General features: G+C 33.4%; 1 protein-coding gene across 5 annotated transcripts in view; it reads left to right on the top strand.

The window, feature by feature from the left end:
* The window catches only part of Ptprk (protein tyrosine phosphatase receptor type K), a 542,901-nt gene that overhangs the window by 102,012 nt on the left and 417,660 nt on the right, over window positions 1–23,229 (top strand). For all 5 annotated transcript variants that reach the window (XM_071613038.1, XM_027947359.3, XM_071613039.1 and 2 more), the window contains exon 2: window positions 21,060–21,182. In XM_071613038.1, coding sequence (XP_071469139.1) covers window positions 21,060–21,182 — 123 coding nt within the window. The remainder of the gene's footprint in view (window positions 1–21,059; window positions 21,183–23,229) is intronic.

Consider the following 23,229-nt stretch of genomic DNA (forward strand, 5'->3'; position numbering starts at 1 on the left):
TTTATTATGAAGGATTTCATACCTAACTAAACCAACATCTTGGCTTCAATGGAAAGAAAGGTTTGATTTTGAGAATTTCGAAGCATAGCTTTCAATCTTTGTTAACTTCTTTTATAGGCGGAAGATTTTGGAAGGCATTATTCTTCTCAACATTTTTGCTTAGTAGCTTTTGGTTGGAAGCACCAAGCATGCAATTATCTCTAACCCTAGAATCAACAAACTTATTGGAAATCTAGATCTTCAACAGATTCACAGACTGGATCACAGATTGGATTCCTATTGAATTCCCATTCTCTGTCTTTTCACTTTCCATGATTTGAAAGAGGCAGCTAAAGGCTCCAACTTCTTTTTTCATTATCTTCTTTCCTTGATCATGGATTGATACATTATGTTTCAGATAATGGCCCCCTGCCCCCTAATGGTTTTCTTAATGTTCTTTAAGCATAGTGTAAGAGGATTGAAAAACAACTACCACCACCACTGTGGTGTTTACCATTTATACTTTTATTTGGGATTACTGAATTAATAATTCTTTGAAGGCATTTGATTGTTTCTCCCTGAAGTTCTGACAAGACTTTCTGAAGACAATGAATACAGAATTATGTGATTGATTTAATATATTGGTGGAGTGGTATGTGTTGGTGTGCTTTCCAGAGCTGGGGGATGGGGGTCATTACAGTAAGTTATTTCTGAGCTGGAATGGGTGTCAAAAATAGGAATGGACAAAGAAAATGGTGGAGGCAAGAAAGTAGTTTGATTAAAAAGTTAATGGCCCTTTATACAAGATGTAAAATTCTGCAGAGACCTGATTGGTTTAAGTCTTTTCCCTCTCTTGCTTCTTTGTTTCAGGAGTATTCTGGTGATGAGCAGGAGGTTAAAGACATGGATACAGTTGACATATATTGTCATACATGCTTTCAGACATGTAGAACCAGTTTTAAATGAGGATTATAGCCTGAGTTTAAACCACATCTTTCCTAAACGGACAATTTTATTTGGAACATTTGAAATTTGGGAAAGAATTTGGAGGAACTATGATTATGGTTTTTTTTTTTTTTTTTTAGGCATCCAGTGGATTTTAAATGTTCAATATTTTATAATTACTGAGATTCCCGAATTCTAGTATTGGTAAAGGCGAGCTTTCTTTTTTGACAAGAAATTGTGTCTTATAGAACATTAGTGCCTGTTTTTGCATTTAAAAATCCTAATTAAAAAACAAATCCCCTTGTACATAGACATTTTTACTTTCTGTAGGCGTGGGTGGGAAGTAAAGTGGAAGATTATTCCAAGCTGTGAAGAGGGGTAGAGGAACACAGAAAAAGGAGTTTCTGGGGATGTGGCTAGGAATTGGAGATGAGGAGAATTATGACTCTTCCATTTTATTCTTCTCATGTTAGATATATAAGATTTGTGTGGAACCTTGCTTCATTATCGGGGAGTAAAATAGTCCATTGCCATTAGTTCATAGCAATATTACTAGGGATGTGAAAATTAAGGAAGAGGCACTAAGTGACAGAAATGCTATTATTATTAAAGAAATTTTCTTGTAATTCAAGAATGTAAGATGGAAGGTTCAACTTTATTACCTGATTATTTAGTGTTAGTGAAGTCAGATGGTTTATAATAGTGATAGATGCAGAATCTTTAATGATATACCAACAAATTAGTTTTCTTGTATTAAAGTGATTTGTACCTATTACTATTATTAAATGACTCTCATGCTTTTTTTATTGCATTATTGTTTTTAAAATTTGCGTTATTAACCATTACATTTTTCTACGTATAAATGTATATAAAACTTTTCTTTGGAGTTGCTGATACTAAGGGACCATTCTTGGGATGTAGGGAGAATTGTTACCAATAGAGCAATTTTGCAATTACATTTAACTTTCTCTTGTCCTCTGTAATGGTTCAGCTATAAGGTGTTCTCCAAAGCTAATGTGTGGAACAATGCAAGAATTTTCAGAGGTGAAATGATTAGATTATGAGAAGTGGAACCTAATCAGGGGGTTAATCAATTTATAGGAATGATTTTGGTGGTGACTGTATGTAGGTAGGGTGTGACTAGAGAAAGTAGGTCACTGGGGGCAAGCCTTTGGAATTTATTGTTTGTCACTGGTGGTTGCCATATGCTGAGCTGCTTTCCTCTCCCATTCCCTTCCATCATGTTCTGCCTCATCTTGAGCTCAGAGCTATGGAGTCAGCTGACAATGAATTGAACCTCTGAAACCTTGAACCAAAATAAACTTTTCTTCTTGTTTAATCTTTTGGCCACTACAACTAAAAAGCAGACTAACACATCTTCCTATATACAACCTGTGTGGTGGCTTGTGTTGCCTGGTATTATAACTCCTCAGACTGTCTTACCTCTTACTGTACCGTCTGTCTTTAATTCTTGACCACTTATTAAATAAGATTATGTTCTGATAATGTAAACATTTGCCCAAGGAGAAAACTGGAATTATTATTTTTAAATTGCATCAGAGAGTATACATATAAAAGGGAAAACATGGATTTTAGATAAAATTTTCTACTTCACATTCTGTTGACATATTTCGTTATATATATTCAGTATCTATTATATGATATGAATATTCTTGTTTGACTTTTAAAGAGTTTTTTTTTTCTCCTAATTTGGAAAGAATAAAGTCTTTATTTTAGAGTAAATAAGAATTTGAAAAAAATAAGGAAGCTTATATCCCATTTGTTTAGAACCTAAAATATATATATTTTTTAATTTTTATTATTGGTTGTTCAAAACATTACATAGTTCTTGACATATCATATTTCACACATTTGATTTAAGTGGGTTATGAACTCCCATTTTTACCCCTTATACAGATTGCAGAATCACATCGGTTACACACCCACTTTTTTACATATTGCCATACTAGTGTCTGATGTGTTCTGCTGCCTTTCCTATCCTCTACTATCCCTCCTCCCCTCCCCTCCCCTCCCCTCCCATCTTCTCTCTCTACCCCATCTACTGTAATTCATTTCTCCCCCTTATTTTTTTCCCTTTTCCCTCACTTCCTCTTATATGTAATTTTGTATAACAATGAGGGTCTCCTTCCATTTCCATGCAATTTCCCTTCTCACTTCCTTTCCCTCCCACCTATCTGTTTAATGGTAATCTTCTTCTCATGCTCTTCCTCCCTGCTCTGTTCTTAGTTGTTCTCCTTATATCAAAGAAGACATTTGGCATTTGTTTTTTAGGGATTGGCTAGCTTCACTTAGCATAATCTGCTCTAATGCCATCCATTTCCCTGCAAATTCCATGATTTTGTCATTTTTTAGTGCAGAGTAATACTCCATTGTGTATAAATGCCACATTTTTTTTTTTTTATCCATTCATCTATTGAAGGGCATCTAAGTTGGTTCCACAGTCTAGCTATTGTGAATTGTGCTGCTATGAACATCGATGTAGCAGTATCCCTGCTCTTTTTAGGTCTTTAGGGAATAGACCGAGAAGGGGAATAGCTGGGTCAAATGGTGGTTCCATTCCCAGCTTTCCAAGAAATCTCCATACTGCTTTCCAAATTGGCCACACCAATTTGCAGTCCCACCAGCGATGTACAAGTGTACCCTTTTCCCCACATTCTCTCCAGCACTTGTTGTTGTTTGACTTCATAATGGCTGCCAATCTTACTGGAGTGAGATGGTATCTTAGGGTGGTTTTGATTTGCATTTCTCTGACTGCTAGAGATGGTGAGCATTTTTTCATGTACTTGTTGATTGATTGTATGTCCTCCTCTGAGAAGTGTCTGTTCAGGTCCTTGGCCCATTTGTTGATTGGGATATTTGTTTTCTTATTGTAGAACCTAAAATATTTTGGTCTGTCCTTTGAATCATTTGTATGGGTGAATGTATGCATGTATATATTTGCTTTTATGTATTCATTCATTTTCTTTCAATTTTAATTCTAAAGGATATCCAAGAAAATATTTATGTATAAGCTGCTTTTAATTTAGAAAATAATGCTTACATATTTGTAGTTCTGTACTGTGTTCCCCAGTGTTTTGTAAAGAAGCATCTATATGTTCTGGCACCAACAGTAGATCTGGTTTTAAACTTTAGTTATTTCAGACCTTCACTGTCTCCCAGACAACTGCAATCACTTCTTCAAATTCTACTTATCAACCTGTGTCTGACCCCCTCAAATTTATCCTTTATGCTGCTGCTGACAAAGTCTTTGGAGAACACAGATCTCACTGGTGTGCCTAACCTGTATGTTTGGGATACTCAGCATAGCATCAAAGCCAGTTGTTACCAAGTGTCCATTATCTCTCCAGCTCCTGTCTCACCATTCCCCTCCTAAACTTGACACTGGCCTCAAAGTTTAGTCATGCTGCTTTTGTCTGGTGGTCTCCATTCTACTTTTAAAATTTAGCTCATCTGTCAAATTTTCTGTGAAGTCTTTTTGACCATCTTCTCAAGTATAGGGCTTCTTAATCACTTATCCTGTGCTGCCTGTATACATGGTGTATGTTTTTCATATTATAATTATTTACCCATGTATCTCTAGTCCCATTGATGATGAACCACTTGTATTGTCTCTGCATTCCCAATATAAAATGCAGCATTGCTACTGTTAATTGTTACCTTGTTTTTGTGAGCTCTCATGTTACCTACAAAGATAAGACCAACTCAAAATATTGAGTTGGTCTTATCTTTGTAGTTTTAAAAAATCATGTGTCTAAGAATGGAATTTTTTATATTACACTTTTAATGAATTTTAAATAGTATTTAAAACTTCCTATGTGTCATAAAGCCTACTGGATTCACACAGGTAACTCTGACTGAGTGTATGAACATCACTGCTCTTTTATGAAGGGGGCTTAATGTTACCTTAATTGTAATGTTTGTTGAATTTTATGCCATTGTCTTCCAAAGTCCCCTCTGCTGTCTCTCGGGTTCAGGTGCAGCTTCTTTCCTGCAGCTTGTTCCCTTAGAAGAGGAGGTTACTTGAAAAGGGGACATTATCCTCAGGAGTCTTCTCTGCCAAAGGTTTGTGGGAATGATTTGTGAGAATAACATCTTTGGTTTTATTTATTTATTTTTCCTCACTGTATTTCTCAAATAGTGCTTTTTTTTTTTTAAACTACTGAAATATAAGTACAGTACTTTTGTGTTTGTTAAGATAATAGTTGACTTGTATTCATGAAAAGGAAAAGCTTTCTTTAATTAGGGCAACCCAAATTACATTTTTTAATATGATATCTCCTCCATATTTTTAACAGAATAAAAACTAAGTTTCATAGAGAGGAACCTCTTTACCTTTTAGCTTTCCAAAATTTAATTTGGCATTGCTTGTTGGGGAGAAATCTTGGAAGGTGACTTAGAGAGGATATTTCTGACTGATGGTGGTTTCTTCAAGGTTGTGCCAAACCTTGAATATGTAAGCAAGGGAGCATACATTGATTATTATAATTTTTTTTTTACCAATTACCCGATTTAGCAGTGCTTGCCCAATCTAGATCAAATGTTTGTGAACAGTTTCTAGCATTTTCTCATTCTACTATGTACCATCAGGACCCTAGTTGCTGTCCTTTTTAGGTGGATTGAAGAATCAGATCGATTCTTTGTAATCAAATACCTGGAAGTTTCATTTATCAATTAACAGCCATGTGACCTTGGCCAACTTGATGAGCCATTCTGTGTCTCAGTTTTCTGAACTGCAAACTGAAAATTTTGAGTGACCTTGTTTGTAAATATTAAATGAAATTAAATATTTATGATAAATATAATGTTAACATTTCATATTGAGTATAAAAATTAATATTTGTGAACATTAAATTAAATAATATAAAATTAAACAAAATATTTGTAAATAAATAAAGGAAAGTACCACCTATAATATCTGACATGCAATATGTGATTTAATAGAACCACTTAGGTTACTTTCTTTCGTTTAAAAAATGTAATCTTTTTCTGAAGTGTTTGGTTTCTCATCTTCTCTATACCACATTTAGTAAAGCTTAGAAATGGCTTTATTACTTTAGATCAACTGGACAGAGCAATAAAAGAACTAATCTCCTCTGAAAGATGAGGTTTTAAAAATAAGTAGTGGCAATGAAATCCAACTTCTAAACCTATTTCATTCATTTTTTAAAATTAGGTGAATGACATACAATGTTCTGTACTTTTATAAAAAATTTCCACTCTGAGGAAAATTTATTTGTGCACACTAGCAAAAAAATAGTATAGAAATTAAATTGACTCAGAGGCAACTGAATACTAATAAACAATGCAGGGTGGTGTGCAATAGGGAAAGAACTGCTGCACTAGTCAAGGAAGGTTCTTGGATAGAGTCTCATCCTTCACTATGAGTCTAGGAAAATCAATTAACCTTAGGAAGTCCCCTGTGTAAAAGGAGATGGCGGTACTTTCCTACCTGGAAATTGGGAGCTGATTCAGGTAAAATCTTGACATCCCATCTAGTTCTAAAAAGTTAATACTAGAAGTCGAAGAAAATATGTACTTTCTCTGTGAGCATTTATTTTACTTAATATTATACATGTATATATAATACATATCTGTTTGTGCCTTGGAGTTTGGGAAATGTCATAGAGAATTTGTTATATTCTATTTATTCTTAAAGGCTGTAGGATTTCACTTTCACTTTTTTCTCAGATGTGACCCATGAGATATCAGTACTGTAGATTCTGGGGTTTTTGGGGGGTGACTTCTTTACTTTTTATTAGTTTTTTTAAAAACACAATTGTTGGGGTCAATTAAGTAGAATGGAAAGAGAAAAATTAAAAAGTAGACATAATTTAAGTAAGGAAATTTAACAAAACAGAAGCTTTGTTTAGAAAAATCGGATCAAAGTAAGATACTCTTCACAAAGTGACCATTATAGTAATTTTCATGTATGTGCACCTTGTAACCAATGAACGTGTGCTGTGTTCTAGGTAAAGAGAGTGACCTGTGCTCGCACTGCACTGTCCTTACAGCACATATTGTATTTTGCTGTTTCTTATATTTGCCGCTTAAAACTGTAAATATATTGAGAATAGATTTGATCATAGGACTGATGTCTGCTAGTTATATGACATGCAATGGGGTGTAGCTTTGGGGAAGATCTAATTTTCAAAACTGGCATGCCATTTCATCTGAATAGTCAAGTGATTTCAAAGACATCCCAGAGGAATACCATTGATGTCACAGATGTCTGGCTCTTTCTTAAGACGAAGGATGTGAAAACTATCTAAGCAGATGCAGAGAGGCCATCTGTCCTGAGACTCTATAGGACATTCCTATACCGGGTGGAGAGTTGTACTCCGTAAATCTTGAGAATCTTTTGCAATTCCTCACATTTTAAAATTCTTTCCTTTTAAGTAAATTGACATTTAGAATAAGTGGAGCTCAGGCTTTTCCTAGAAAACTAAGATTAACTTTATGGAAGAAAAAGGGGCAAGGTCAGGTCTTTTGGTAGATTCCCTTATTATTTTCTCTTCCTTCCTGGCATTGCTTTGAGCTCTGCAATGAGGCAGATCATGTATCATTGTCTTGTCCTGCTTTAGTGATGTATGGGCAGGATTAAGTACAGTTCCATCCTCAAATAGCTGGTTTTAGGAAATTAGATGTCCTTTGCCATGGAGGAAATATAGGGGTTGTAGATGCTGAAATATACTGTGTTAAAAATATTTATTACACAAAAGAAATGCTAATTGAATGAGGCATGTATCCTTACTCTTCCAACAATTTCTCACTTATAAATGGCATCTCTAAAGGGTTGTCCAAATTCCTAGTGCAGGCATGTAGAGTAGACAGCTGAGTCACAGCTGCTAAAATGAGTGTTTGCCTTCCTCCTGCTCTACAGGAGAAGAAACAGGAGAAAGGAGTGAAAGAAGTTAGTGCCAGTTGTTTACCTAGAATTCACTGGCTTGAGAAGTCTCTGAGATACCTGGGAGAAGAGGCTGTCCTTACTCCACTATGTGAGGGTGTTTGAAGTGTGAAATTCACCTTTCATCAGAGATTTTTGCAGTTGGTTATAGTTTGTGCAAAAATACACCTTCTTTCTCTAGAGATCTTTTCTGCATCTGTCAAAATGCCAGTGGTATCTGACCTTTGGTTTGGGAGGCTGCTCATACCTGTAGCTGTGGCTTGGTAAGACATGGCTTGCCCATTGACTCTCTACTAGGGTTTGATGTTCGTCTTCCCTTTGCAGTGCTTTTTTCCAACCATTTGAAAAAAAAAAAAAAATTGGGGAAGTTCCTGCTTGGTTTGGATTTGGACACTGGCTTGGAACCTTGCTAGTTATACAACCTTCAATAAACTAAATTCTACCTTAGTTTCTTTATTAATAAGATGGAAATGTTAGTTCTCATCTTTTCCACTTGGAGGGTGCTTCATATAAAGTGTTGAGAACAGTGCCTGACATGTAGTAGCTACCCTGTCATCACTGGATGGAGTCATTACTTCCACTACTGTTCCTCCTGGTGTTTCCCTGTGTGCTGAGATGCCCATTACTATCACTCCCTCCGGAACTTTGCAATCTTTCACACAGTTCTTACCTTGTATCTAAAGAATGTCCTCAGTGAAAGGAGCACTGAAGATGAATGGAGGTAGATATTAATCCATCAATAAGCAATATTCCAACTAACAGATAAAGCACTAATTAATAACATCTGTCAGTATTGCCATTATTAATATTGTTTTAGAAATTCATAGGAATTTCAGTAATTACACACACACAAAGGAGAACGAATTTAGCATTATACAGACATTGTGAATTTATATTTAGAACTCCCAGTAGCATCAATTGCAAACCTATTAAATTTAGATAATCAGCAAGATGATATGAAACTGTAAATTTTCAAAGAAATAGTGTTTTCCTTGAATATCATAAATAAACAGCAAGGAAATATAATATGGTGAAGGTTAGAAAGAATGTAAACCAAAATATTAGCACTTATTTTTGATGATTTGTGGGGATATACCTGATCTTTTAAATTAAAAGAACTCTATTGTTTATTTAGTGCTTATTATGTGCTGTGAATTGTGTTAAATATTTGGGGTGTTTTAAAAATAACTGTTGGCTTTACACTTCATTTGTATTCTGACCAAATATTTTCATTAATCCCCTTTGAGATCCGTAAAGCCTTTCTGAGTTTTGTTTGTGCATTCTAATGCATCTAAAGATTATAATTGTAAAAAACTACATTCCAATGGCACATATTGTATTTTGCCGTTTCTTATATTTGCCGCTTAAAACTGTAAATATGTGGAGAATAGATTTGATCATAGGACTGAAGTTAAACTGCTCTCAATTTAGGAATCAACTTTTTAAAATCCTCTTCTTTTTCTGGGGAAAATAAAAGCTGATATTTTCTATATTTGTGATAAGGAAACTTTACAAAAACTTTTCCAGGAAATTTAGGCATGCAACACATTCAATTGACCAAGGAATCATATACTAAATAAAAGAGTGTTTGGTTTTTGTCTATAGAAATGAAGAGGTTATATTTTAGGTCTTTTTAAAACTTCTGTACATTTTTATGGGATTCACTGTGATAATTCAATGCATATATACTATGTGTAATAAGCCAGGACAATTTACATTTCTGTCTTCTTAAACATGTATTTTTCTTTGTGTTAGGATATTTTAAAATCTTTGAGGTTTTTTTAAAAATAAAATAATATAAAATAATAAAATAAATTTATATTGTAAATTGCTACGAACCATAGTCACCCTAATGTTCTGTAGAATATTACTATTGTTCTTTCCTAACTGTATATTAGTGCCTGTTTCTTCTACCTTTCCTGGCCTCTAGTGACCACTATCTTTTGTCTGTTTCTATGAAATTACTTAAGAGGGAGTCTGAGTGGACTGCAGAATTTCACTGATGGATAATGGTCATCTTTTGAGGATATTTACTTTTAGATGTGATCTCAGTAGGAAGTGGCTTTTGAATATCACACATTTCCTTCTAGATGTGGAATTTATTTACTGGTTGCAGGTTAAAACACATTGAACACAAATCTAAATGCCTCTTACTTATCTGCCTTCCATGCATCTGCAGGCTGTTCTTAAAGTGATCATGTTATCATGAGCAACATGATTATGACTCTTGAATTATGGTTATTGCCACTGAGAAAAAGTGGGTCACTAAGATTGAGTGGCTACTTTTAGTCTCTGTCTCAGGGTTCCTCTGTGACTCTCCACCCTCTTATACCCTTCAAGCTGTTAGTCTTAATTGCCCTCATGTAGATTCCTTTCTGTGACTTTCTCTGGGCTTCTGTCACCTTTCTTGGTAATCCAGTAGCCTAGTTCTGGGATCCAGCAGCCCCATTTCCTGTTTATGCTTTGTGAAGCATCTCCTGAAAAACTTAATCAAATACAGTTATCTGGAATATCAGCTAATTGTGAGCTGTATACCATATTTTCATGTCTTATTTTCTCCAGTCCTGCTTTCTCCGTGCATTATCTTGATCTGGGTAAAACCTGTGGCAACATCCAAATTGTAGACTACAATTAATTTCAATACTGAAAGCTAAGAGCCAGGGTCAAGGAAAGGACTAATTGTTGGGAGATATTTTCCTATTCACCCTAATACATTTAACATGTGTTTTCATTAGTTCATCATATTGTACTTTCTACTACTTGTAAATGTAATTTCTGAGAATAGATTATATTTTATAATTTTATTTTATAATACTATATTTTATATTTTTATAACAGTTCAATATTGAATTGAATAATTTTATAAGTAATAGTATTTAGATGATCAGAATTATAATCCAAGCATTTTCTATAGAAATATGCATGTGTATATATTTTATGGCAAAGTTATAACCAATCCTTTGTAGATTAAGTAGCATTAGAAATGCTTTTGATGGGCTAGGCTCTCCACTATACTTTAATCTATTGTGAATTATGTTTGTATCTTCAGAAAAGGCCCAAAGTCACTTTAAAAAATAGGTACAGTTTGTTATTAGATGTTAGAAGAATACTAGGAAGTTATATTCAAGTCATTTTTTTAAGATAATTTTCTTTTTGGATGACCTAACAAGACTGTTGATGTCATCCATCTCATCTTGAGCAGTTTATATAAAACTCTACTTCTCATAAGAAATTTCTCTGTGTTTGTTTTTTCAGCATACTAAATATCTATCTGAAACAATTGTCGATTAAGGGGGGGATACTTTTATGTCACCAATCTCCTATGACACTTTTTTCTTTTCCTTTGTACATTTGATTTGACATTTCTTACTGTAATATCTTTGGGTCTCTTAATTCCCTCAGCATTAGTTCAAATAATTGTGACATTCTATGTTGTTTCTTAAAATATGCTTTGTTGTTATCAATTAATAGCATTGAATATTTAGCTTATTTACATGAATGAACTATCAAAATAACTTACCATTGGTTATTAGCCTAAAGTTTGAACTGTGAGCAATTTTGCTGTCAGTCCCTCTTAAAGGCTGAAGGGAGTCCTGTTACCTACGGTATCTTTGAAGCTGATAAATATATATATATAGTGTGCGGGTGGGGGTGGGGGGATGGGAGGTAGACCTAGTTTGTTTTTTTTTTTTTTTTTGTGGGACTCAGGACTGCACATATGCCAACATTTATGTAGGGTAGATTACAGACATGAAATGTTTGATTTAAAGTGCAAGTGCAATAAAAACCTGGAACAGAAAATGACCCTAAGAAGCAAAGTCTCCATTGTCCTTCTATTATTTCTATTTCTGCTTAGCCTTACATAAAGTCAGTACTCTTTTTGCAAATGTTAAGAACTCCTCATTTTTGTTTCAATTTCTCCTTATATGAGTAATAAAGTGGAGAGACTTTCCCTATGTTTATTAAAATATTAGTTAGACACATTCAAAAATAATTACTTGCCAGTATGGCCTTTCTAGAAAGACACTAAAATAATATATTTTACTTTATCTATTTCTGAAGACTTGAAAATACCCCAATATAGCTATGGCTTGAGGTAAGGAGTGGGGCATGAAAACCATCACACTGTGGAGACACCAGACTTCAAATGCGATCTTCATACTCCTGTGGCTTTCATCTATTATTCAAATTGTATTTGCCAGCTTCTCCCTTCATATAGGAAATTTAAAATACTTCCAGGTTTTTATGTCTGTTTTTGAAGAAACGTATTTGCCTTTTTCCAGTAAACCTTACAATTTGATAGATTTAAAGTTGGTCCTTATGTTTTAGGGCAAATGCTAGAGGGAAAAATTAAAAAAAAATATTGAAGAATGAGTTATAATGTATCAGCCAATCATCTAAACTTGGTGAGGCAAGGGTATTCCAAGTATATTGGTATTTTTATGCTACTGTTTTTGGGAACCCTGAGCCTTGATCTGCAGGAGTTTGCAGCAAAAGAAAGTTAACTTCTATTCGCTATTAAATTATTCCTCCAGCTCTAGATGTCTTTTCCATACCGAATCTCTTTTTTTTCTTTTTGTATTTTTTCCCATGAAATCTTAATAGAAGCAGATCCAGAATCTTTAAAATACTTTCATGTAAGAATAGCTGAATTGTGGTAGTTTGCAGTTTAGAAGTTCTACCAGGGAGTAGAGTTGGTAGTGACCTCTCTTTCTGAATTTATTTTCACTTCACTGTTTTACCTTTCACAAGTGCTCAGGAGTGATGGATATTATACTGTAAACTCATCTGCTCTTTTCTAATCCACCAAATTATTGATCAATTTACATTTAAAATCTCATATAAATATAGAACAATAATATCACCCATATGTTTTTCTAACTGAAATCCTCACTTAATGATTGCCCAGATGTATAGAGCACTTAACTCCTATGTCATAGGATATTCTGGACAGATTTTCAAATTAATTGGCACACCATTCCTAAGTAGTCATTGGAAGTAGAGATGAGAAAGTAAGGAGAAATGGTTTATTTATTGGTATAGAAATGAGAAAACAAATACCCAGGCAGACCTAAATCTTGGTGAGGCCCAATGTCAAACCTTTCTCACCATTCCACCAGTGAAACTCTCTGTTAGGTTAGAATGGTCATTGACTTAAGTGCTACTTATGTGTTTGTCTGTAACAGTGCTTTTTGCCACTGAGAAATCTTTATTTTTTGAGCAGTTCCACTAAATGTTAGCCATATGTACTTACTGAGAGAGGACTATGAGGAGAGAGTTGGGATTCTGGCTTCTTGTATGAGTGGCTTGTTGGCTGTGGATCTGGTAGAAGGCCAAGCTGTCCTAAATGATGGCTGGAAGAGAAGAAATGGTTAATATAGACAGTAGAAAAATACTGGTTGAAATGATGATGTTTCCCAATTTTCATACTTACTAAAGAAACATTAACTCTTTACTATTGAGAATAAGTTTAAAGAGCTATGAAAATTCAGACATTGGCCTATATTATCTTCTACATTAATCACATCCAAAACATTTGGATAGGAAGGCGTTTTCATATTAAGGAAAAATATGGAAAGAGTTTCCTTTTTAACTTTTGAGGTTTTTTTCTTAATTATTACCTAAATTATATCTCTTTCCTTGAATTATATTTAAAAGTCTTAACTGAATTTTTGACTTTCTTAAAATGTACTTGAGCATGTTAGAATTTCTTCATCAATCTGATAAGTAACTTCAAATCTAAAGCCTCAGAGCGGCGTCTTTGCCCCTTTTCTAGGAGGTTGGGTCATAGAGTTTGTTTTACATGGCTTCAGCCTTTCACAGAATTCCCTTCACTAATGAAAAATGATCCATCACCCGCCATACTTGATCTAAGTCAGGAGCAACTGCTGAAATAAGCCAGAACGTGTCTGATATGGGTGAAGTGGAGCCCACCAGTAATCCCTTCAGAGAAACAAAACAAAGAGAAGTTTAAATGTGAGCTTGGGTGGTTTCCAATTTTACCAAAATGTAAATATGACTTCAGTTGGGAATTTTATTTTTCACTACATTTACTCTCAATTACTTTGTTCAGTGGGTTTCTCAGATTGTGTATCTAACACTAAGCAAAAGTGTTGAGCTTTTACTGGAATATAGAAAAAGAAAAAGAAACTTGTGTATATACACTCACTAATGTTCTTTGGGAAAATACCTGTTATCTTATTCTACAGTTAGTGTAAGGACAGTAATGAAAAAAAATTGTTTTCACCTTTTAAATGTTTTTATATTAATGTTTTTAAACACAGTAAAATAACTCATTTTACTGTTTTGGGGAAGATGTGTTGAAAAGTGAAGCTTGCCAAGCAATATCAAGAGGGCAATGTTGTTATCATATGAAAATTTGACCTTCAGTCAACCTGTTTAAATAAAATTGTTTGCTAAAAATACTAATCAACTAGACTTTTATGACTTTATTCAAGAAAGACCCTTTCCCATTTTTGACATCAAGAATGCCTGGGAGACTTTGACATGTGATGTGGTTCAAAGTTCACTACATTTTATCCTCAAAGGATGAAGTAACATTGTGCTCTTGCATAGGTGGAATGGGAAATGTGCTTTTTGTTGGATAATATTTTGGGGCTGAGTCCATGGGAGGGGCCTCTACTGGATGATTCTGAAAATGTCTAATTCTGCCTTATTTTGGGGAGCCATTTAGTGTAATGATTAAGAGTAAAGAACTTGTGGTGCCTAGATTCAGATTCTCACTTTGATACTTTCTTGCTCTGTGACCATAGGCAATTCTAATTTTTCCTACTCTGAGACACTTTTCGTTAATACATTCCTTTTACATTTTAATAAACCTCTTTTCATCTGTGAAATCATTTCTAAGGCTATTTGGCATGAAATCACCCATTAGCTCCATAATGAGGTTGGATGAAGTCACATATATACTGTCGGGGCTGACCATGTCTCAGAGTCTTATTTCTGGATTCCAATTTGTGTGTGAGACCTGAAAATTAGAAAGAAATTTGGATTGCTCACACCTGTCTTCTGGGTTTGCTCTTGCAGTGGACATGTGGTTATATGTATTTGAGAGAAAATGCAGATAACTTGGCTTTTTATTTTCTTTTAATATCTGCTTACCTCAATCACATAGCTAGTCTTCGTTTTATGTGAGTTATGGAAAGAATGCTGAACTTAGCAACCCATACTAGGAGACAAATTTGCATGGTCCTGTGCATGTATTTGCAGAGTTACAAGGTCCATATATTTTCCTTTGTAGGCTTATGAGTTTAAAGTCTTTGGACTAGAGGACCTTGAAAGTGTCTCCAGCTCTCTCACAGTCTCTAGGTTTCTGACTTGTACTACTGTGCAGCTTCTCTTTCACTTAGGATTTAGCTATTAAATATGTGCATGGGATCCAAACTGTAATATGATAGCACATATACAGGACAAACCATGAAAAAAATGTACATGAAAAATAATAAAGTTTCTTTTACAAAAACGTGTTAGTGTAAATAGTCTTACATGCATTATGGCTATTCCTTACATCATTGCACTGTAGCTATTATTGTCTTGATTTTACTAGGGAGGAAATTGAAATTCCCAGAAGTAAAATAGCAAAGCTAGGTATGTATTTAGCAATTACCTCATGCTGTATCGAGATACATATATACTTTTCTACCATGTAAGTGGATAGCATGTACCAGTTCCTTAAAATTCCTTAAGTTTTTATTAATTGAGGTACAGGAAGTTTTGATATTACTTTTCTGGAAAGATGGAGGATATAAAATTGGTCTTCATGTTCTTATTCCATTCAGTTTTATTGAAGGAAAATTATTTAAAATATAACATTTGCTTTGTCTCATAGACAATTTGAATAGAAGCCTTACCAGCTAACTAATCTTAGATTACATATATTAAACATATATTCTTGGCTAGAGATGGAATTATAGGGATGAACAATTAGATAATTAATGAGTGTGTTTGAAGTGATTTCTTCTCTCATCATTAAGATTTATTGTTATCTATCAACAAATGATGGGTCTGAATTTCCACAAATGTGTACCTAGTCCTTTTTCTTTTGTGAAGTTGCTAGACTCTAATAATATTCTCACATACTAATAAATTACTAGCAGTGTAAAGGATTTTATTCTGGGTCTGAATTGATAACCTTTTATTTATGGATTTTCTTAATTTTCTTCCAGTAGATCCTTTTTGGTATTGCACTAGAACAATATATTATGATCAGTGATTTATCCATGTGCATTTAAAGGCATTTGAATCTACTTAGCTTTTTTCCCCCTGTATTTCATTTCCAATATTTCAATATTCTTTTTTATTCATTGAGTAAAAGTGTTGCTTATCTTTATAGGAGATGCATACACCTAAACATTGATTGTATATGTCAACTCTTATTTTGTACTGTCAACAGAAGTATAGAGTTAAAAGAGAAAAAAATCTATTAAAATATCCCATTGTATTTTATAGGAATATGAACTTTACTTAAAAGCATGAATTTCTATACTTTTCTCAATAACGTGTTTTTCTGCAAATAAACTATATTCACTCAAATTATAAATGGAACTACATTTAAGATATTCAGTAATAGCTGAATATCTTTTGAATTTTTTTGGTGAAATATTTGCTTCTTGATATGTTTTGGAGGCTATAGCAGTATATTTATATTAGGAACTCAGATTAGCATAACTAAAGAGGACTCATTTGAAGTTAGTTTAACTCAATATTTTTTATGTCTAATGAGGTATATCTTAATTTTTCTCTATGTTCTACATGGGAGGAAGATCATTCTAAATTTGATTACTACTTAAAAGTTCAAATTTGTATATTAAAGCTTAATTCACATTAGAAGTTTAACTAGTTCAGTTTTAAGAGTCATCTAACAACTGTTCTAAAGATGTACTTGCCAACATGTTTGGTCCAGGACTTTCTTACTTTTTAAAGTCTGATATATTCCACACGATATAAGAAATTAAGAAAATGTTCTATATATTTAGTTAAATGAAACTTGTTTCAGTATAGAATCACAAAAGATAACTGTATTTTTTTCTTGCTATTATATGCAGTCAGAAGATTACAGATATGTAAAGGAGAATGTGGAAGATTCTAGCACACTATTTTTAAAAGAACACTCTAAACAAAATATTCACGACTGTCCAAGTTCTTAATGGCTTTTTTCTTTTTTCTTTTCTTTTCTTTTTTGTAGTTCAACATGAAGTAAACCTTTTCTATTGAAAAGTTTGACTTCAGAAAGGATTTGAGTTTTAGCATTTCTCATTTCTTCATAATTCTACAGAAAGGGTCTTTATTTTCATATTTCTCATAGACTAAGTTCTCAAGAATTCCTCTAAATGTTTTAGATATTTGGGCAGTATCATTTTGAGGCCAGAGAATTATTTTAGAGGGGCTGGTATACCAAATATTACTTAGTACTATCCCTTTCCATGACTACATTAGAAAAGGAAAGAAATTCTGGCAAGTTCAAATCTGTCTGATTTTTGTTTTCAGGAGAACAGGTTGCAGAGACCTTCAAGTGGCTCTCCATGGTGGAAGCAGACCACTGCAGTGATGCAGCTGTCCCTCAGCTAAATGACTGGTCGAGAGGAATTAGCAATCTGTGAAATGCTTTTCAGAAGTAATTTTCCTCCCAGAGTCAAGATCTATGGTCACCATTTTTCTGGCATGATTTGCAGCTACTCGTTTGTAGCCTTAGCACCAGTAGCAAATACAACAGTTGAAAGTGCAAGATGTTTCCTTGCTCATTTTTTCTCTCCTCTGCCTAACTAAATTTTTGGAATGCCAGTTCAGTGTTGCCATCTTCTGTTCTGCCGTCTAGTTCTGTAAAACTTAAAATTCATGAGTGATGCTTTAATTTATGAATAAGAACCTTGTTTTGACATTTCTCTTTTAAATAGATAGGAATACTACAGATCAGGAACACGTATAGACAGGACTGTATGTAGCACAGAAGGCTTTCTATTTAAGACTTTCTAGTGAGTCTTAAATATCAGTAGAGAGAGTGAATGATGGAATTAATTCAAGATATATTCTACATGCTGTCTATTGTAAGGTTGAATCCAAATATCTACTTCCATTTTCCTCCATTCCACTTTCTATTCTTCTACACGTGACAGCTACTGATGTTATTATTAAGTATGGTTTATTTTATTTTTTTCTGCTACCAGGGATTGACCCAGGGATGCTTAACTACTGAGCCATGTCCCCAGCCCTTTATATGTTTTATTTTGAGTTGTTATCATTAATTTTAAATGAGGCTTGAATTGTGCCATATTCTGGGTATAAATCTTTCAGTGCTTTCAATACAACTGACGAAGAAACATTAAACTCCATTTATGACATTTAAAATCTTCCTTGTTTAGATTTGTTTCTGCTGCATTCCCTCCATACTTTTCATGTTCATTATAGAGAATTATTTGAGATTCGCTACTATCTCATGCTGCTTTAGCCTTCTCTGACATTTCTTTTTGCCTTTCCTTTGATTGCAATCCTGTTTCCATTCTAGCTTTGGTTTTCTTGGCACATTCTTACTCACCTTCATTAGGGGTAACTCAGTAAAGTCTTCCTCAACATACTAGGTACAGGTATCCACTTCTCATTTGCTCTTTAGAATTCCAATCACACTGTTATCCCACATAACCACTGTTTGGTTCATTGTTTTTAGTTTTTATACTCCCTATCTTCTACTACACTGTTTTATTCCTTAACCTTGAGATATACTGTTGTTTACAAAAGCAATTGGAAAAACCTCTTACCAAAGAAAGATTTAGAAATATGTTATACATGTGGTGAAGAGTTCTATGGCTACCCTTGGATTGGAATTCATTGTAAATTATAGATTAAAACTTATCTTTTAACATGTTATTTTCATGCAAGTCAAGAAGACCAGCAAGGACTTTCAAGACACTCTTGATATGTTTCTGGAATGATGTGCAATTTATTTCATACATCTATTCTTAGGTGTTATTGTTAATCAGAATGCTGGAGTCTAAAATTTATAGAGGCTCTGAAGGACAGCAGTTAAGGCCATTTGTCTTCCAAATGAGGCAATATGGGTTCCACTGGTAGTTTAAATTACATTAGGGTACTCTTACCAATATAAAGGTAATGGGGCCCCTTAAGGCATGTGTTGGAAAGCAATAAGTCACTTTAGGGATGTGATAACAAATAATATTTTTGAGAAAAACTTTTCCCTTGGTGTATGAATTTGTGTTTTCTTGTAACCTCTTTTAACTGATTAATTTTAAATTAAAAAAATACATCATTTTTCATGAAAGCATTTATAAAAAAATATATTGCATATTTAAAGGACAATATTAAGTTTTGCTGGACTTTGGGTTATTTTAAAGGAATGGTGTGTTCATAAGAGGAATTCACGGATAGGCACTTTTGCTTTTGAAAAAGGTTTTAGGTCTGTGGTGTCATCTGGACACCTCTGATGTACTGTTTTGACTTTGATGCTGTCTTTTCTCTGTCATTGGTGAGGAATGTGACTTTCATTCATACTCAAAGGGCCAAATTTTTGATGAGCACAGTGAGAAGAATTTAAAGGCCCAAGGTTTACCATCCCTTAGCCTGTTGTTGCTGGTCCAAGAATTTGTTGAATCTCTTCACACAGATCCCCATGGAAACCAAAAATACAAGCTACTTGAAAGGAATCAGGTTATTGGTTTTTCTCATTAAAGCCACTGCTGGATTTTTATTAGTTCTAATTTATTTTCTTTCAAGATTAGACATATAGGCCAGTTCTTATTTTCATGATTTGAATTCACAAAATATTTTGACTTGTGTGTGCCTGTATAAAGTAGTCATTCTACTTCTGCCATACAATTACCCTTAAAAATAAAACCAGAAAAAAAAAATGCTGACATAAATGGGCGGAAAAATCAGGTTATTAAATAAAGTGGAAGCAATGATTAGCAACTAACTTGAGTGAATTTGTGCTTCAGTCCCCCTACATTTAAATCATCTTTCTGTATGAAAATAATTTAAATAATTATGGGAGAGTATTTCTCAGACCTCAACTGCTTTAGACTCTATTTATAAAGTTCAATTTGTCTCATTGCCTATTATGAGCAGATTTTATAGTTATTTTTTAATAATTAATTAATTTATTTATTCATTCTAATTAGGTATATATGACAGCAATATAAATTTTGATTCATTGTACACAAATGGAACACAACTTTTTATTCTCTGGTTGTACACAATGTAGTCTTGCACCATAGATGTTGTCATACATGTATCTAGGGTAATGATGTCCATCTCATTTCACATCTTTCCTGCCCCTATGTTCCCTCCTCTCCCCTGTCTTCCCTTTGCCCAATCACAGTTCCTCAATTTTTTACATTCTCCCCGCCAACCCCATTACGAGTCAGTATCCACTTATCAGAGAGAACATTCCACCTTTGGTTTTTTGGAATCGGCTTATTTCGCTTAGCATGATATTCTCCAACTCCATCCATTTACCTGCAAAATGCCTTAATTTTATTCTCTTTTAATGCTGAGTAATATTCCATTGCGTATATATACCCGTTTCTTTATCCATTCATATATTGAAGGGCATTTAGGTTGGTACCACAGTTTAGTTATTGAGGTGCTATAAACATTGGTATAAACATTGATGTGGCTTTGCTACTGTAGTATGCTTGGTCTTTGGGTATAGACCAAGGAGCAAGATAGCTGGTGGTTCAATTTCAAGTTTTCTAAGGAATTTCTATACTGCTTTCCAGTTTAGTTGCACCAAAAGCAAGGGATGTGTTAAGATGTATACATTGACTTCACCTATTTGGACAAGCATTACAAAGAAAGACAATTTTCACTATTCCTTCTTCTCCTCTCCACAAAAGTTGTTAAACATTATTTAGATTTTAGGTGGTTTATATATTTCAGGAAATTCTTTTTACCATCCTCATGCAGTTATTCATATAACCATATGTTCTATTTTTAAAAATAATTCAAAAGTTGTGCTTCAACCTTCTTTCTGGGGCTCAAACTGTTTTTTTAATTTAAACAAAATATACTGATAGACACTTATTTTTATGTAGAAATTTAAAGAGAATAATAATAAGTAGGAGGACCATTGATTATTATGATTATGTGTATCACATCAAGTATTTCAATGTAGTGTTTGCTGCCCCATGTTTAGAACACGTGTTTGGAATATTACACTGGTTCTCTTTTCTGTTTCCAGGTGGCTGTACTTTTGATGATGGTCCAGGAGCCTGTGATTACCACCAGGATCTCTATGATGATTTCGAATGGGTACATGTTAGTGCTCAAGAGCCCCATTACCTGCCACCTGAAATGCCTCAAGGTAAGAATCATTCTCTCTCTCTCTTTTTAAATTTGAAAAGTATTTTTATTAGTGTATTATAGCTATACATAAAATTGGGGTTCATTTTGACATAATCATACATGCATGGAATATAATTTGCTCATTTTCCTCCCAAGTACTCCCTCTTGAGAACCATTTTATTTACTTAGCCATGGGGAAATGGCTTCAGAGTATGTAGCATTTTCATATTTTAGAAATAACTATAATAATTTTTTGTTATAATAAGCAAATTTATTATATTTCTTGGTGACATATATTAGTCTTAAACTATTATTTGCATTTCCCTTAGTCACTTTCTCTAACCATATATTCTTCAAAATTTCTCATTATACCTTTCTTATCTCTGTCTTTGCAAAAAAAAAATAATTGCTTTTTTTCTACTTAATGTGAAATAAAAATGACAAACCAAAAAATAAAAACATAAAAAGCAGAACAATAAAAAAGACTACTGAAAAAAAATCTTACACTTGGATTGATTCATTTGATACTTATTCAATAAAATTACCAATTTGATTCAGTTATACTGAGTGGAAGGGCTTCCGTTCCATGGTTGGAGAGAGACTGTCTCACGCTCCTGCTGATCATGAGCAAACCAGTGGCTCTGATGGAGGAGCATCTTAGAGACAAAAATTATCAAATGGAGAAAGCCTTTTTTCCCAGAGAATAACATAGAAATAGTGCTGAAACCTATTCATTGGTTTTGCTAAGATCTTGTTATATCCTTTGATTTTGTGGAATGAATACATCTTCTTTTTTTTTTTTATTTTTTGGGTGAGAACAAAGTAATGGAGTAATGCATCTTCTGATTGTTTTCTCTTACTTGTGAAAACCACATTAATAGAAGACATCAGTATATATATATATATATATATATATATATATATATATATATATATATATAATTTTATACAATGTTGGATTCATATTTGTGCTTTCAGTTCAACATAATAATTTGGAAATAATATGGGTCCTGTGTTTAGCAACAACTTGTTTAATTACAAAAATCAAAAATATAAACAGGAATTTCAAAATTGCAGTGATAAAGAGAAGAAACTACCCAATTTTTAAAAAGAAACAAATATCATATATAGTTATATATCATATAATAATGTGTGTATAAAATATAATATGTAACTATATTATTGTATATAATCAATTGATATTCTGATTTTCTATTACTAACAACTTTTTAAAAATACATTTTTAGTATTTTATTACAATTAAATAAAATAGTTTAAAATTATTTTTTCTCCCAATTCAGAAAGTCCTTCCTAAACTGAGTATGAATTTTAGATAGGCAATTTTAAACATAACAATTAGTAGTGAAAATATCAATTCCAATGATGGACAAAAATCCCTTTTACCACCATCATCCCTGAACTTGATAATTAGTATGATTCATAAAATACAAAGAAAGAAATATCAACATATCACAAGAATGTAAAGCAAATAAAGGAAAGTCTAAAAGTTATATTTCCATATTTTGTGTTATAAATGAATATAGTATATGTGTCCTTTAAAAGTGTTGTTTTTAATTAATTATTTTTTGGTGTGTGTGTAATAATTGTATTTAGCAGTGGGATTCATTTTAACATGTTTGTACATGTACGTAACAATTTGGCCAATTTTCTTCCCCTTTCTCTCCTCCTAACCTTCTTCCTCTACTCTAATGCTTTGTGTCTTTTTTATTTTCATGAGATCCACTCCCCCCACCCCCACATTTTTTTCTTGAAAAATTTTTTATAAGTCTACACTATAGTATGTACATGGATTAAATCTGCTGCTTATTCTGAATTGTCACTTCCCATGGCTGATTAGACAAATGGTTATTTCTGAGGCTGGAATGAGCCATAATTTCCTTTGCAGAGGAATAAAATGATACTTTGTGCTTGACATCCTTTTCTTCTTGTGTTTGACCCCTATATCTTCAGCAGACTCATTTAGTGTTCTGCATAAGTTTGTATTTTTCTTTCAAAGGTACATAACCTTATTTTGCTGGTGCATTTTAATTAAAGAAACACTGCAA

This window comes from Marmota flaviventris, chromosome 6, assembly GCF_047511675.1.
Source record: "Marmota flaviventris isolate mMarFla1 chromosome 6, mMarFla1.hap1, whole genome shotgun sequence".
Lineage (NCBI taxonomy): Eukaryota > Metazoa > Chordata > Mammalia > Rodentia > Sciuridae > Marmota > Marmota flaviventris.